The sequence below is a fragment of the Haliotis rufescens genome, unplaced genomic scaffold (genome assembly GCF_023055435.1).
Source record: "Haliotis rufescens isolate VD_foot unplaced genomic scaffold, xgHalRufe1.0.p SCAF_1, whole genome shotgun sequence".
NCBI classification, from domain to species: Eukaryota; Metazoa; Mollusca; class Gastropoda; order Lepetellida; family Haliotidae; genus Haliotis; species Haliotis rufescens.
Window position 1 is genome coordinate 51,301,163 of NW_025963779.1, and position 17,913 is coordinate 51,319,075.

General features: G+C 45.3%; 1 protein-coding gene across 1 annotated transcript in view; it reads right to left on the bottom strand.

The window, feature by feature from the left end:
- The window catches only part of LOC124131362 (elongation factor-like GTPase 1), a 41,736-nt gene extending 23,823 nt beyond the window's left edge, over window positions 1–17,913 (bottom strand). Inside the window, exons 1-11 of the mRNA XM_046494599.2 lie at window positions 17,786–17,913; window positions 16,996–17,125; window positions 15,890–16,042; window positions 15,431–15,564; window positions 15,099–15,236; window positions 13,303–13,359; window positions 13,104–13,151; window positions 11,553–11,671; window positions 10,926–11,049; window positions 2,603–2,682; window positions 732–868 (exon numbers count right to left, since the gene is read on the bottom strand). Coding sequence (XP_046350555.2) covers window positions 732–868; window positions 2,603–2,682; window positions 10,926–11,049; window positions 11,553–11,671; window positions 13,104–13,151; window positions 13,303–13,359; window positions 15,099–15,236; window positions 15,431–15,564; window positions 15,890–16,042; window positions 16,996–17,086 — 1,081 coding nt within the window. The 5' untranslated portion in view covers window positions 17,087–17,125; window positions 17,786–17,913. The remainder of the gene's footprint in view (window positions 1–731; window positions 869–2,602; window positions 2,683–10,925; window positions 11,050–11,552; window positions 11,672–13,103; window positions 13,152–13,302; window positions 13,360–15,098; window positions 15,237–15,430; window positions 15,565–15,889; window positions 16,043–16,995; window positions 17,126–17,785) is intronic.

Here is a 17,913-nt window from a genome sequence, read left to right on the forward strand (position 1 = left end):
TACTTGTCAATACTTGTTTGTGATAACTTTTCACATCCCCCCCTCAACCCCTCTACAATAAATGACCAGTCCATAAGTTAAATTGTAAATTTTCTAACAACAAAACAAACAAAAAATTCTCTGTTCAAGAATAACGTCCGAACACCATAGCGATAGAATTGAGAATGAGGGTGCTGGATATGTCAGGTGAGGTCGCTGGGGTTGTGTCGCACGGGATTTTGGTGGTGCTTGAGCCATGATCACAGTGATATGTGGGATGTGTTTGGGTGAGTGGTGTTTTTGAAGTTGGAAACTTTGTTCTAGGACGTTTCCACACCAAGATCGAAGAATTAGAGGAAATGCATAGTGTGAGATAGGATAAGTTTAAAAATTTATATTCTTAGCTGAATCATGGGGTTTAGGAGAGTTAATTTTAGCGCCCCACCTGAAAAATGACCCCCTTTCAAAGTCAAATGACACAAATTAAATTCAAAGGACTTTTGTCTCAATAAAGCAGAATACCAAGTTTATGTTAAACACAGTGTAAGTACTGGGTGCTGTTGTACAAAGCGATCTTAGCGCTAAGGTGATCAGAACTCCCATACCTTAACACTGACTTACGACAGTCATAGTGCTAAGGTTGTTTTGTACAACGGCACCCTGGTCTTACAGGGGTCATGGTATGAGTGCACATCCATATTTCTGAACCAGTAACAAACAATGGGGACCGAAAGCATGTGATTGAGACATACCTAGAACTGCTGATGAGACAGGAAGCCACTGAGATGTGACTGCCTGTAGATGTACGCGAGGGTCGTTGTGTTTGGCATCTCGGGCCAACACCTTCAGTTTCAAAGATTTCACAATCTTGTCCGTCTTCTCCTTGTCCCTGGAATCAAATACATATCCACTAGTATTTAAAGACTATGTCACAGTCATATGCTTCTTTTACAGTTCTGACGAGAGTATGGAAGGTTTGACACTAGAGCTAGAGATGTCATGATACAGGTGTCACATGAAATGATACATATCTTGATACAGAAGCCACGATATGACAAGAATCTTGATACTGCATCTACAGCATTTTGTGTGGAAAACCCAGTTATTAGACTGAGAATAGAGTCCATAGACTTGCTCATGAAGGAAAAGACAGACAATATAATACTAATACCCATCGACATGAGACTGAATCAAATCAACTATTCTGTATGAGAAAATAATAAGAAACAAGCAAGTTTATGTACTGTATTGTGACAGGGAGGAAGGAAAAGCTGGTCAGTCTAATTATCGGACGGGTTTCGTATCCAAAAATTGACCAAGAAAGTTTAATTAAAGGAATTAAGAAAATTGTTTATACTTGCTTATAGATATTGATGTGAGATCACCATGGACAATCGATATGGGGTTAAACGATCATTGATGCCAAATTAAGTGTATTGGGTATCGTATTATGCAAAGTTAGCCGATGATGCACCAGTGGCCCGGTGAATCGCGACATCACTACTAAGTGCCTCCTCCACCAGTGTACCAGGGAATCGCGACATCACTACTAAGTGTCTTCTCCACCAGTGTACCAGGGAATCGCGACATCACTACTAAGTGCCTCCTCCAGCAGTGGCCCGGTGAAAAGCGACATCACTACTAAGTGCCTCCTCCACCAGTGGCCCGGTGAATCACGACATCACTACTAAGTGTCTTCTCCCCCAGTGTACCAGGGAATCGCGACATCACCACTAAGTGCCTCCTCCACCAGTGGCCCCATGAATCCCGACATCACTACTAAGTGCTTCCTCCACCACGGTACCGGTGAAACGCAACATCACCACTAAGTGCCTCCTCCACCAGTGTACCGGAGAATCGAGACATCACTACTAAGTGCCTCCTCCACCAGTGGCTCGGAGAAACGCGACATCACCACTAAGTGCCTCCTCCACCACGGTACCGATAAATCGCGACATCACTACTAAGTGCTTCCTCTACCAGTGTACCGGTGAAACACGACATCACCCCTAAGTGCCTCCTCCACCACGGTACCGATAAATCGCGACATCATTACTAAGTGCCTCCTCCACCAGTGGCCCGGGGAATCGCGACATCACTACTAAGTGCCTTCTCCACCAGTGGCCCCATGAATCCCGACATCACTACTAAGTGCTTCCTCCACCAGTGTACCGGTGAAACGCAACATCACCACTAAGTGCCTCCTCCACCAGTGTACCGAAAAATCGAGACATCACTACTAAGTGCCTCCTCCACCACGGTACCGATAAATCGCGACATCACCACTAAGTGCCTCCTCCACCAGTGGCCCGGGGAAACGCGACATCACCACTAAGTGCCTCCTCCACCACGGTACCGATAAATCGCGACATCACCACTAAGTGCCTCCTCCACCACGGTACCGATAAATCGCGACATCACCACTAAGTGCCTCCTCCACCAGTGGCCCGGGGAAACGCGACATCACCACTAAGTGCCTCCTCCACCACGGTACCGATAAATCGCGACATCACCACTAAGTGCCTCCTCCACCACGGTACCGATAAATCGCGACATCACTACTAAGTGCCTCCTCCACCAGTGGTCCGGTGAATCACGACATCACTACTTAGTGCCTCCTCACCTTGAGATGACTATGGAATCATACACAGCCCAGATCTGTTCCAACACAAACTGTACAAACAATGGCTTCTTCCCTTTAGACTGAAATACAAGAAAGATCCATTTGGTGCAAATCCATGTAATTTTCTCACAAAGTACAGCAACAGGCATCACACACATCTGCTTGAAGCATAAATTTCATTTGAACCATAGCGTTTCTTTGCTGCTTGTTCCACCATAAATAGGTACTACAGCTGTCCCATAATCTTAGTACATATCTCATGTTGAAATGTCTCACAATCTGAGTACATATCTCATGTTGAAATGTCTCACAATCTGAGTACATATCTCATGTTGAAATGTCTCACAATCTGAGTACATATCTCATGTTGAAATGTCTCACAATCTAAGTACTTATCTCGTGTTGAAATGTCTTACAATCTGAGAACATATCTCATGTTGAAATATCTCACAATCTGAGTACAAATCTCATGTTGAAATGTCTCACAATCTTAGTACATTTCTCATGCTGAAAAGTCCCACAATACACTGTATTAGTACATATCTCATGTTGAAATGTCTCACAATCTTAGTACATTTCTCATGCTGAAAAGTCCCACAATACACTGTATTAGTACATATCTCATGTTGAAATGTCTCACAATCTTAGTACACATCTCATGCTGAAATGTCCCACAATATTAGTACACATCTCATGCTGAAATGTCCTACAAAGGGAATCATCTGTTACACCATAGTCAGCTTATTACAGCTACATCATGGCGGCCTATAAACAAACAAATCTGGACCAGGCAGAACAAAGCTTGACTGAACAAGGACTGATCGACACCTTATTAACCACCTGATCACCCCAGGGGTCCGGAAAATTTAAAATCCCAATCGGACATTTGCATTTAGGCCACGCCCCCTTCAAATAGCGTATTTTAGTACGACTTTTCACACACATTACAATTTTACGTATTCATAATGATGAATTATGAATTGTTTCAATTTAAATTGTTTAATTCACTGGACAATTAATAACAAATAATATCATTTTAGATTTACATGGAAAACATACGTTTGTTTCTGTTATAATAACGATCTGTTAACGTAGTGAACGGTCTAATTAATATTCATGAGTTATATTCATGAGTCTGCTCAAGTGTACGCGTTGTAACATTTGGATCGAGACTATTATCCCATATTTGGTTATCACGTGACCTCACGGGAAAAGTTTTTTTTTAAACTAAAGATTTTTTTAAAAAACAAGACAGATAATTTAATCACAAATACTAAAATATTGTTGATAGCAATAGTTATTTGAATACTTTTTTCATCTGTACTTAATTATTGACCATAAAAAAATTGGATATCGATCGTCCGAGAAAGCAAAATGGCGGTCAATCAAGATTCAATATACGACTAGCTACTGAAAACAATAAAATCTGCAAATCCTCATTGTATGTCAACCAAGTGAAAGTCCTTAGCCACGACTTACAAAATGATCGTCCAGACTTTGAGGGTTTGGCAGATCCGCTCGACTGATCTGCATCGGTCGACTGGCTGTTGTCACGCTTTCGCTTCTTGTCTGAGGTTATGTATCGTAGCATTGTGAGGATAATGAGGTACATCGATGATGCAAGGTATTAATGTACAGTTGTAAACACCTTTCACTCAAATTAACAAGATGTTCTCAGTAATTAATCCTCGATTAATCAGTGTCAACTCAGTTTATTGCCTATTACAGTGATTGACCGATTGGACTATCATGTAGGTACGATGTATTTACAGCAATCAAAACAAACAAAGCTTGTCAGTGTAGTTAATCTTCATTGTGTTGCAACTGCAGACAGAAACTGCTCAGTCCTAACTGTTGATCATGTCCGGTCAAAATTTAAGAATGTCTGGACAATACTTTTTAAAATGTCCGGTAAGCAATATTTTAAAACGGACATTTGAGATTCCCAATCAGACATGTACGGTGCATATGACGGTTTCCGGACCCCTGGATCACACATTGTAACCATGGTAACCACCCAAATCTCATTGGTTAAACAAGTACATGGGACCTATCTTTTCTATGAACTCTTATGAGGCCCACTCACAAAGACTAAACTTGAAATCCCCATCTTCCCGAGGCAAGGGCGTTAACTGACCATAAAAGTCCAGTTTCCACCCTTGCTGAACTAGGCTGGAATTCCAGAGTCCATGCATAGTCCAATCAAATTCGTGTAAGAAACTAGACATCTGGTTTTTAAACAACATGGATGTGCAGATTTTGGTACATCGCCGTATTTGTAGAATTTTCCTATTCGGAATATTCTATAAGTAATACGTTACCACTGTTATACCGAGGCTGTTGTCTCCCACAACTGCTGCTATAGCGAAATCTACCACAGAGATCTCAATTACCTCATGCAGCACGTGCGTAGCCACCCAGCTGCCATGTGACACATGGCGAGAGCAAGTGCTCGGGGGACGGACGGACGGGCAGCAGCCCAGTGGTAACGTATTACTTATAGAATATTCCGAATAGGAAAATTCTACAAATTACATTAAGTAATACGTTACCACTGTTATACCGAGGCTGACTACCACAGTAGGCGGTGGGGAGCACCTACAACCCGAATCCTGACTGCTAGCGTTCCTTCCGACCAGCGGAAGTAAACACCAAGGCGGAAGCACTCGATGCGCATGCACCTAGCTAGGCGTTACCCTATAGGAATACCAAAGCACTGTCAAGCGCATACCGTAAGGCTCAATCGTCATTGCCAAAACGATTGGTGACTCCAAACGGCCCCACTGGATAGGTATTTCATCGCCGCAGCGGATGAGAACACTGTATCCGCGTGAGCTTAATCTTAGATCAGGTTAAACAGTCGAAAAGAGGGAAATTAATTTCATTCAGACCGTATATCCCAGAGCAAGCCTACTTAAAGTATGCATTAGGCGCGTGACCTAATTCCAGTATTTGTAAGCATGCATCACAAGGTTGGGATACACGACAGACAATTAAAGACATAATTGTCAAAATACAAATAAGGACAAAGCACACAAAAAGCCGCCCTCACCTGTGGTGTGAGTGCGCTGGTTTGCGGGACCCCAACTCCTGTACCCACGGCAGTGGGAACATTGGAGTAGACCCAGATTGACCACCGTGCAAGGTCAGACGCCTGAGGAGTTCGGAATTGCGCTGGGCACACCCCTTAGGTGCCCGCTTGCGCCGCGATCCGCGGGCCAAGACGGTGCACACTCTCCACGACGGCATCAGCGACCTGTTTGAGGTAATGATTGGCAAAAACCGAGTCAGAACGCCAGTAACAACCTCGTAATATTCTGCGAACAGAGATATTCGAGTGTAGGGCAAATGTTGCCGCTAGCGCCCTGATCTCGTGCGGGTTTGACCCCGCTACCGGTAACCCCCGAGACCGGTACGCCAGATTGATGACAGAACGAAGCCACAACGCAATCGAGTTGCGAGGTATGTCAACCGTGCGATTAGGGTTACACGATATGAACAGACGGTCACGCCCTTGTCTACGTTCATTCGAAGCCTTAAGATAATACTTAAGGGCCCTAACCGGACACAGCGCTCTGTCCTCAGTATCAGCAGGATGTAAGATTTCTTTGAGTGATCTTACAGTGAATTCTCTCTCCGTTTGCCCGACTCTCTGATTCTTGGCGACGAAGCCCATGAGCAGGCCCAGGCGGACCGCTCCTTCGTCACCCCTATCGAATCGTACCTTGGCGACATCGAGTGCATGAATTTCGGATACACGTGCCGCCGTGGCAAAGGAGAGGAGAAATGCTGTTTTCCAAGTCACATGCCGGAACGAAGCACTATGCAAGGGTTCATACGGAGCTTCCGTAAGTGATTGCAACACTAGGGAAAGATCCCAGGCCGGTGCCCGAAGGCGGCCCTTCTTAAGATCGTGCTGTTTGAAACCCTTGATAATACCCCGTATCACCGGCTCTTTGGAGAGACTGGTACCCATAGCAACGTCCCGTACCGTAGCAACGGACGAGACATAGTTGGCAATGGAACCCCCGGAGAGTTTCCGGGTCTCTCACAAGTGAGACATGAAACGAGCAATATCCTGCACAGATACCTTATCTGGCGAATGAATGTGATGTTTACAACACCACTTCGTGAAAATAACCCAACGTGCATTATACACCTTCTGGGTAGAATCACGATGCATACTAACGTATGCCCGAGACGCCCGGCGAGAAAAAACTTTACTCCTCAGACGCTCGGTGACAACATCCACGCGTGCAGATTGAACTGCCCTGCGTTTGGATGAAGCTGACGGGTGTGAGGGTGGATCAAGAGATCCGGTCTCACAGGCAGTGGAAGTGGCGACTGCGTGACCTGGGTCAGCAAGTCGGGGTACCACGATCTGTTCGGCCACATGGGCGCGATCAGTAACATTCGACAGCGAACTCCTCGGAGCCGGCTTAGAATGTGTGGTATCAACGCTGTCGGCGGGTAAGCATAAGCGACCAAGCCCGTCCAGTCTAACGCGAGAGCATCGTGATCGATGGCCCTCGGGACCGGGACATGTGATACAAACAACGGGAGTTGATTGTTGAACCGCGTTGCGAACAGGTCGACCATCGGACGACCCAAACGTTCGCACAGCCACTGAAACACTACTGGGTTCAGCATCCACTCTGTGGGGCTTGGATCCTGAGGCCTCGATAGAGCATCGGCCAGTACGTTCCGCACACCTGGGATGTGACGGGCGCGTATCTGGCACGGGACACTGTCCACCAGAGCGTAAAACTCGAACGTGAGATCGAGTAGCGAGTGACTGTGGGTTCCCCCCAGTTTGTTCACATAGGACACTACCGTCGTGTTGTCGGTCGCCAGCATGAGCCGGGCGTCGACGAGACGATGCTTCCAGTGATTGACTGCGTTGATCACTGCCTTGAACTCGAGACAAGTGATGTGAAGACCTAGTTCGTCTAAGCACCACAGCCCCGAGCTCACCTCCCCCTTTAGATTGGCGCCCCAGCCCACTAGAGAGGCGTCTGTATACAGGGTCAACGTGGCCCGGTAGGGCCGCATAGAGACTCCTGATAAGACAATGTAAGGGACCGTCCACCACTCCAGATGCGGTCGGAGCCGATCCGGGAGGGCGATGGTCGCACTGTTCACCTCCGTTGCTAACAACTGGATTAAAAACCGTTGCAGCGGGCGGAGTTGGAGACGACCCCGTGCGGTGCAGTCCTGGGCTGATACAAGTAGCCCTAACAGCTGTTCCCAAAAGTGAACAGTCTGTTGCACCGCTAAGACTTTGGCAATCATCGCCTGAATTTTGTGCCACCGGTCTGGGGGGACAAAGAGGCGATGGGACACCGTGTTGAACCGACCTCCGATGAACAGCAAGTTCTGAGAAGGGGTTAACTCGCTCTTGGGGAGATTGATAATCCACCCAAATTGCTCCAAGAGCCAACGTGCGAAATCGAGATGGCGTGACAGGGTGTCCGTCATTCGATTTGCTACTAGCGAGTCGTCCAGGTACGCGAAGTACCGGACACCCCTCCTGTGGAGGAACCCCACTATGGGGGTGGTTAACCGGGTGAACAGCCAGGGAGCGGACGTGTGAATCATTCTGAGTTCGGCACTGTCCTACTTGGGAACGAGAAATATCCTGGAGTAAAACCCCGGTGTTATTTCTGGTAGAGCTAACTCCCGTACTGCCCCTTCTCCACCAACCTGCCGATGGCATCGGCGAGGATGGGAAGATCGGTTTCCGAATCGAAACCTGCCAACGGGGCAACGGTGAGCGGCGGATTCGCTTTGAGATCAAGCCGATAGCCGTACCGAATCGTGTTGACCACCCACGGGTCGTCGAACACTTGTTCCCAATTCTCCCAGTAAGTCTGGAGTCTGGCTCCCACTGGGGAAGGAGAGGGGGCCCTGACAGGTTGCGACAGGCGCAACTGTCCAGGGCCAAGTGACTCGGGTTCGCCTAAGGGCCAACCGAAGTTGGCATACGAACCCCTCCAATGAGAGTCACCTGGAGGGGCCTTGCCGTCCGTCGACGACTTGGGCTTCCCCCAGTTCCCCGTCTTCCCGCGAAAGGGCAGCTGATTGCCCATACCAGAGCCCTCAGGGCGGGGCTACTTCCCAGAGGAAGAAGAACCCGACCCCTTAGACCTACCGGCCGCAGCAGCCTGGGGCGCGCTCCGGTTAGGAGCGGCACCCAGGCGCCTATGCAGGGACCCAACAAGAGCAAGTGTGTGCCGAGAGTCCTCGGCAACGTACTCCAGGGAAGCATTTAAACTGAGCAGGCAGTTGTAAATGCGCTGGTCACGGTCCGTGGGAGAACCTTCGACCAGACGGGCCGCTGCAGCCAAGTAAGTGTCTCCGTGAGACATGGAGTGCCGAGCGAGGGCGTCCAGCTGGTGCAAGGTAGCTTGCGTTACCGTAGCAGCCGGTGGGGCACGGACACCCAACCGCTCAACATGGGCCTCCGCGGTAGGACCAGCCTCGGGAAAGGCAAGGTCATGTACCGGGAATAAACCCTTTCTCCACGACGTCGGAGGCAACGGGAGACCCCGACCGGAGGCCGCCGCGAAGGCGTTCTCCAAGGAAGGCTTGAAACCGCGCAGCAAGGTTGATGCGGGGAAAGCCGTGTCGGAAGACTCATCGTATACCTCGGAGGAACCCACAGTCGTGGATTCCCCGCGGTACCGGCCGGGGCATGTCCTCAAAGAGGTCATAAACCATGGCCACGCGGTCCTAAACCGATAGCGGGAGCAACGGTTCGGGGGAAGGACCGGTGACCACGGGAGCCGCCGCCGTACCGGTGGACCCCGCGTCCGACCCCGCGGCCACCGAAGTGGCCGGGGACGGAACAGCCAGCGGCCTATCCTGAGATAACGCCGCCAGCTTGGAGTCCACAAGTTATGCAAGTAATGCAGCGACGGAATCCCCGGACAGCACACGGGCCGCCAAGAGATCCGCCGCTTTACCGGTGGACCCCGCGTCCGACCCCGCGGCCACCGAAGAGGCCGGGGACGGAACAGCCAGCGACCTATCTTGCGATAAGGCCGCCAGCTTGGAATCCACAAGTTTCGACAACAATGCGGCGACGGAATCCCCAGACAGCCCAAGGGCCGCAAGGGGATCCGCCGCAGCCGAGGAGGTGGTACCCGCACGGGGACCCCGACCGGACGAACCGGCCACCACAGGGGTGGAGACGGACTGTACGTACAGCCGGTACCGCTCAAAATCCGCAGGCCCCAGACCTTCGCACAGGATGCACCGGGTGTCCCCGCAAGGAACCCTGCACCGCGGGCAACGATCGTGGGGATCCCGGGACGACAAAAACTTTCTGCACACCCCATAACTCCGAGGAGCAGGGGTAGAGGGGGTGGATACTGGGGACATATCCATGTCAGACATTGATTGTTTGCTATAAACAAAGAACAAAACATGGTTACAACGCACGCACCACAATGATTCACAAACGAACATTTTCACAAGAAAATAAACGAGCAATGTGAACATATAACATACACATATAACTTTTATTAAAGAAATAAGTTATGTTAACCCCCAAAACATACAAGAACAGGGGAAACGTAAAACACAACGTGCATACGCGAACCCCGCAAGTATATAGAAAAAAGGGCGGGAAAATTATAACCAAGCGTAGCTACCGCAACGCCCCATAAAAGCACAGTTTATTAGAGAATAAACTATAATAAATATCACCAAATCTTCAAGGAACGCTTCAGCAGGAGAAAACACGTCTTGCTAAGCAGACGAAGGAGACAAGAGTGAAGGGTGTCACATGGCAGCTGGGTGGCTACGCACGTGCTGCATGAGGTAATTGAGATCTCTGTGGTAGATTTCGCTATAGCAGCAGTTGTGGGAGACAACAGCCTCGGTATAATAGTGGTAACGTATTACTTAATGTAATTTGCAAAGTATGTGTACCACAAACTGGAAGTAGACAGATATTTTTTCCAAATCTTTTCTTGTTTTTAATCATGGTGCTCAAGTGATTTGATGCACTCCACGCTATAAGACCCGTTTTATTAAAATACAGATCTTCATTATAAAACAGATCATCTTGACCGCCATTTTGTTTAGAGCAAATGCAAGTGATATGAGAGATGAAATCTGATTGGTCCACAGAAAGAACATGGAAGGGTCATAACTCGTAAATGCTATTGGTGGCGCTACGATCAAGCCTGGAAATATCAGCCTAGTTTGGCAAGGGTGGAAACTGGAATCAGTTAACACCCTTGCCTCAGGAAGATGGAAATCTCCAGCAACACTCAAATAATCATAAAATGTACACATTTCCCACGTGACCACATACCTGAGCACCTTTCATGACTCTCTTGTTCTTCACATTGAGATAGTAGTCCCCCCAGAGCGTCTTCTGTAGAACTTTGTGGCTCATCCCCAACTTCTGGGCCCACAGCTCAGCAAAGTGAGAGATTCTGAAAGATGGATTCCCTCTACAGTCAACTCCTACACAACAGACTGGTAGCTAGTATTATTCATACTGGTGCAACACAATCCACACTACAGGATTTAACTATTTTGCAATAATACTAGTAAAGATCTTTGAAAAGATCTGTTTGATTGCCACTATTAACACTGCTGCCCAACACATGTGATTAGTTTTGAGTGAATGAGTGAGTGAGTTGGGTTCAATGCCGCTTTGAACAGTATTTCAGTTATCGATGGTTATATCACGGCATGTTAGCTTAATGTGTGAGGAAAGCCCAAAGTCATGTAGGTATCAGACATTTATGAAACTCATGAGAATGGGTATGGAGCTGACAAAGCTAGAAACAGAACTGGGATTTGAACCCTTGATCATAGGTTTTGGGCGTGCCCAAGGGACACAACCATGCACAGCGTCGACTTGGCCACCCATGCAACCTGATTAGTTTTGAGAGTTCAATTGAAACCTACAACTTGAGACAAGCATCCCTACCTAAATCCCCAGCCGTCTAGTGCGCTGGCGAACACAACGTTGTCCTGGTCCGGGGAGAAGTAGATGTTCTTGTTCTCCATATTCTCATCTTCATCTTCCAGCGTGGTCCAGTCGTAACACTGAAAATATAGGGAGGGATGTTACCAAGGTTATTCCAGTTGTAACACTGAAAATATAGGGAGGGACGTTACAAGAGTGGTCCAGTCTGAACACTGAAAATATAGGGAGGTACGTTAACAAGGGTGGTCCAGTCATAACACTGAAATATAGGGAGGACAGTTGACAAGGGTGGTCCGGTTGTAACACTGAAATATAGGGAGGACAGTTAACAAGGGTGGTCCAGTCATAACACTGAAATATAGGGAGGACAGTTGACAAGGGTGGTCCACTTGTAACACTGAAAATATCTGGAGAAATGTTCACAAGGGTGGTCCAGTCAAAACACTGAAATATAGTGAGGGCCAGTAAAAAGGGTGGTCCATTCATAACACTGAAATATAGTGAGGGCCAGTAACAAGGGTGGTCCAGTCAAAACACTGAAATAAAGTGAGGGCCAGTAACAACGGTGGTCCAGTCATAACACTGTAATATAGGGAGGACAGTTGACAAGGGTGGTCCAGTTGTAACACTGAAATATAGGGAGGACCGTTATCAAGGGTGGTCTAGTCAAAACACTGAAATAAAGTGAGGGCCAGTAACAAGGGTGGTCCAGTCATAACACTGAAATAAAGTGAGGGCCAGTAACAAGGGTGGTCCAGTCATAACACTGAAATAAAGTGAGGGCCAGTAACAAGGGTGGTCCAGTCAAAACACTGAAATAAAGTGAGGGCCAGTAACAAGGGTGGTCCAGTCATAACACTGTAATATAGGGAGGACAGTTGACAAGGGTGGTCCAGTTGTAACACTGAAATAAAGTGAGGGCCAGTAACAAGGGTGGTCCAGTCAAAACACTGAAATAAAGTGAGGGCCAGTAACAACGGTGGTCCAGTCATAACACTGTAATATAGGGAGGACAGTTGACAAGGGTGGTCCAGTTGTAACACTGAAATATAGGGAGGACCGTTATCAAGGGTGGTCCAGTCATAACACTGAAATATAGTGAGGGACAGTAACAAGGGTGGTCCAGTCAAAACACTGAAATAAAGTGAGGGCCAGTAACAAGGGTGGTCCAGTCATAACACTGTAATATAGTGAGGGCCAGTAACAAGGGTGGTCCAGTCATAACACTGAAATATAGAGAGGGCCAGTAACAAGGGTGGTCCAGTCAAAACACTGAAATAAAGTGAGGGTCAGTAACAAGGGTGGTCCAGTCAAAACACTGAAATATAGTGAGGGCCAGTAACAAGGGTGGTCCAGTCATAACACTGAAATATAGGGAGGACCATTATCAAGGGTGGTCCCGTCAAAACACTAAAGAAACACTGGAGGATAACACTTCAGTTAAATCCTATGCTATCAAGATAAAACTAAAAAAAAATAATATTTTATTCCTAAACTCTGAGACTGGGCTTAACTCTAAAAAGACATCAACAGATGTGCCCACTGACTCACCTGTGGGTCAGCCTCTCTGGATGTGGAGCGCTGCAGTTTGTCAATTTCCTATTGATGGAAAAAATACCACATATCAAAATGACTATGCCACCATGCACAAAGTTTATCTAGCATGCGATCTTTTGTGAAATACACACTTAAAACACATGACAAAATAACTGTAACCTTGATCTCTGATATCAAAATATACCAAACTTACTGTGGATGTTTTCTCCATGGCCTCAGATGTAAACAGCTCATTGGTTAAGAGATTCACCTGAAACAAACATAATACAAGGCTTAAAAATATTAAAGAATTGGTTCTCAGATATTGGCTTTTGAACGTGTGGGCGGGCGGTGTTCTTCTTTTTTCTTTTTCTTAATTCTTCAAACTACAGTGGTCCCTCGCTACAACGCTACCACTGGGGTCCAAATAATTGGTGGGCGATATAGACGATGAGCCTTTTAACCGAGGCCGAGGCGGGGGAGCGCGCTCGGCAAATCTCAAATCATCAATATGTGTTTATCTCACGTCACGTCAAAATAGTATATATGTTTATGGACCTAGATCTACCTGTAATATCATTCATTTATTAAATCTGTCATATTTCACAATGTCTGAAATACGTATTCCATTCTAATTTATCATTTTTTATCGATAAATTAAAAAATTATTCACCATTTCCTGCGATGTTATTGAAAATAAAATTCTCCGACACACATTACAACAACAGGTCTGCATCGAACATGTCAAAGAGCAAAATAAAGACGTTTTAAGCAAATCTTTAAATATATTATACAAAGTGATAAATAAAATCAACAAAAATATATCTAAAAGTAATCAAACTTACATCTAAGTTATTATTTCCATCGTTTCGTGCGATCGCGTGTAATGTAAGTCAAATGACATCTCGGCTTTCGTCGCCTTGAATTCTCGGCTCGGACACAACATTTAATACAAAAATATATGCATGAAAAATCTTTGTCACAGCTCGTAACCTAGCACGATACATTCGCGAAGTTCCATATTTTTAATATATATCGTGATTTCCTGCTTAATACGTTCAGAATAACACGATTTAACAAAAAATCTTTCGCCAACTTCTGAAATTTATCAAACACGAGCTTGGTATCACAGCTATAATTTGATTGGCTGCCTGAGGTCACGTGCTCAAAATTGACCAATCACGAAACTTGTAGCAGATTTCGGCAAGAAAGCGTCATTAGAAACAAATTTTAATCCAATGAAATCGCTTGTTATAACTACGGAAAAATACCAGGCGATGTTACGAAAGCGCGATTACGAAATGAATGACCGCCGTGTTGTGACAGCAACTACATGTGTGTGACAGTGTCGCCTCAAATTGGATTGCCCACTAATTAAGAATATAAACTCCGCTTTTGGTTCTCTTTTATTGCATGCATGCGCTTCTAAGATCAAAGGATGTATAGTGTGAAAAGTTAATTAGTTGAACAATCGTATTTCCAGGACTTGCCGCGGATGTTTTCAAACAGATTATCAGAACTCCATTCAGCGATAAACGGTTGATTATGCAATGAGAAGCGTTATGTGCAAATGAACAACGAATAACAATACAATTATGTCTGTGTAAAACTCTCAGTAATATAAGCGTACATAAATTTTGGGAGCCATGCGTTACCGCGCGTAGTAACCGAGGTTGTGCTTTATCGAAGAGCACAATAGCGAGGGATCACTGTAGTATGTAACCATATAAACAGTTGTGTACAATCAACCTGGGAAAGAGCCTCCTTACATAAATGTATTCCTTGATAAGTAAATTACTGGAATACAGTATTTGACTACCATGAACTTACCATGATGCAGGCGGTGCCTGAGAACCAAGATTATTATTTTTTTAGCCTAACATAATTATTTTAAACGTATACTGAGAAACAATGATCTGTTCCAATGATTTGGGGATTGATGGCTGATATAGTTAATGGAAATGGAAGGAATGCAATTTGTAAGACAGGCTACAGAACACCGTGCCCCACCTGCTCCAGTATCTGCTGCAGATGCATGTGAGCCTCTAGAGGAGACATCTTCAGCTCCAGCACAAGTCGGTCAATCTTGTTGAGAACCAGGACAGGTTTGATATTCTCCAGCCATGCCTGCCGCAGCACTGCATGTGTCTGTATTGACAATCAGGGAACATCAGCTATCACATCATACATGGCAATCTAGTAGTTTATATCAGAATGCCAACTTTATAGAGTTACCTCCCCTAGTTTGAACAATGAAAAGACAAGATATTGTTAATTATATTTATTCCTGGCTTATGTAGGATACCATAACAAGACCAACATGATCTGGTCAATTGTGGTACCTGCGGACAGACTCCCTCGACAACATCCACCAGCACCACTGCCCCATCACACAGCCGCACCGCCGTCGACACCTCACTGGAGAAGTCTACATGGCCCGGTGAGTCAATCAGGTTAATCAGGTACCTCGCCTCGTCTGCAACACAGACAGGAGAATCTTGACATCTTGTGCGTTCAACATTGCTTTGAACAACAGCTGAACACTGTTCGTCATATTAAAAAATGTTATAGGAAAGCCCAAAATGATACAGGTCTTACTCATTTACTATCGAGACAAAACATTGGATTTTGCTGACAAAAGGATGATCATAAACAGTCGATCCTGGCAAAGGTAATGGTTGCAAACATTGCAAGTAAGAGATTAGGATTACTTCATCTTAATTACTGCCCACACTAGTGGTAAACATGGCCTGGGAACACCCCGGCAAAGCCAAAGAAACACACTTTTAACTGACACTCACCTTTCTGATAGAAGAGAGAAATGGCACTGGACTTCATGGTGATGCCTCTCTCCTGCTCATCCTCCCGACTGTCCATGTACCGCAGCTTTCCAGCCATGCGCTGAGAGATGATGCCATTACTGGCAACCAGTGCATCAGCCAGAGTTGTCTTCCCTGTCAATAACAACAAAATGGAATGCCTGGAGCCACACATGGGTAGTCCACAGCAGGACTGACAGTAGTGTGTGAGTGAGTATGGTTTTATGCCACTTTTAGCAATTTTCCAGCAATATCACGGGGGGGGGGGGGGGGGGGGGGAGGGACACCAGAAATGGGTTTCATAAATTGTACCCATGTTGTGAATTGAACCCGGGTCTTCGGCGAGACAAGCGAATGCTTTAACCACTAGGCTACCCGACTGACAGCAGTGAAATGTACACGTTTCATATATTTTCATAACAAGAGACAAACATAAATTCATGAAATTATATGCTGGACAAGGTAACAAGTCTTGTACATGTTGCATGAAAATGTAAGGAGGATATTTTCATGTTAGGTGTGACATGTATTATGCGATAAAATAATCATGTTTCTGTTTACCATGTTTACTATACATGTTTAATAGTCTATTATGCACACAAAATTAAAGCTAGTCAAATAGCAAGCATCTCAGGTAATAAACGTGTCTATAAACATGAAAGATATAAAAAGAATGCCAGGCTAATTGTGTATAAAACTGTTCATGTTCAAGTGAACTAGAAGTTTACACGTCATCCCTGGCCACATAAACCTACTTTGATATTTTCAGTACTAAACAGTGCTAAAACAAAATCCATGGCTGCATAATTTAAGTATGTTCAGAACTGAATGAGAAGCAGTTTTTGTCTTTTTCATCACATCCATGCTCATGAAATTCACCTGACGACCGATGGAAGGTTTGGGAGATCTTGAAGGAGAGAAGTTTTCATTTTCATTTTAATAAGATTGTAGAAGAACGGGTACCTCTGAAGTTAACATGCAACTGTAGATAGTTTACTTCACCATGTTCACTTTTACCATTGTTTTCTCTAGTGTTAACATATATGATATGAATACAGATGTAACACAGAATCCAACTACATACTCACCATGATCTACATGGGCAAGAATACAGATGTTGCGAACATTGCTCGGATTTTTCTGAAGTGACGCTAACTGATCCAGCGTCTTGGTCCTCATACTGATGATGTATACTTGAAAAATTAAAATACTCTAAAACTGAAACAGACGATAAACAAATATTGCTTAAGCCTTTATATGTAAATCGGACTAAATATGTCATAATAATTTATACAAACTGATAAGTAATCATGTGTTCATTTAGCTACTGCATTTTGGTGGGAGTTTGTGTCAGTACAGACCTGTGAAGATCCGGGGTAGGATAGGTCTTCAGCAACCCATGCTTGCCGTAAAAGGTGAATAACAGGATCGGTGGTCAGGCTTGCTGACTTGATTGATGGATGTCATCGATCCCAATTGCGTGGATCGATGCTCATGATAGTAATCACTGGATTGTCTGGTCCAGATTCGATTATTTACAAACCGCCGTCATATAGCTGGAATAGTGCTGGGTGCGGCGTTGGACAACAAACCAAACCAACAGATGCAAATCAGAGATATTGGTAAATATAAATTGCTGGCACGTGATATAGAATGTTCTTTTTCTATACGACGGATAAATAAAATAGTTTTGTACTCCAAACGCAGAAAGTCAACAATGAACATAAGCTTACAGATTATTGCGATGGAGCTGTTTAGGGAACACTTTCAGGGTGTCAAATAGTTTTCAGAATCTCAATATAGGTTGCTGAAAATGAGAAATTTTACAAAGTGTGGTTTGAAGGACATTAATAACACAACTGTCAAGACAATACTCACCGATGGTTAAATCATTTCTGTTTCAATATCGATATGATCAAGTTTATACAACTGTTATTTTACACAATATGTCATTACGAGTGGCAATAACAACTATTGCACATGTGCTTCCGGAAAGCGCCGCCTAT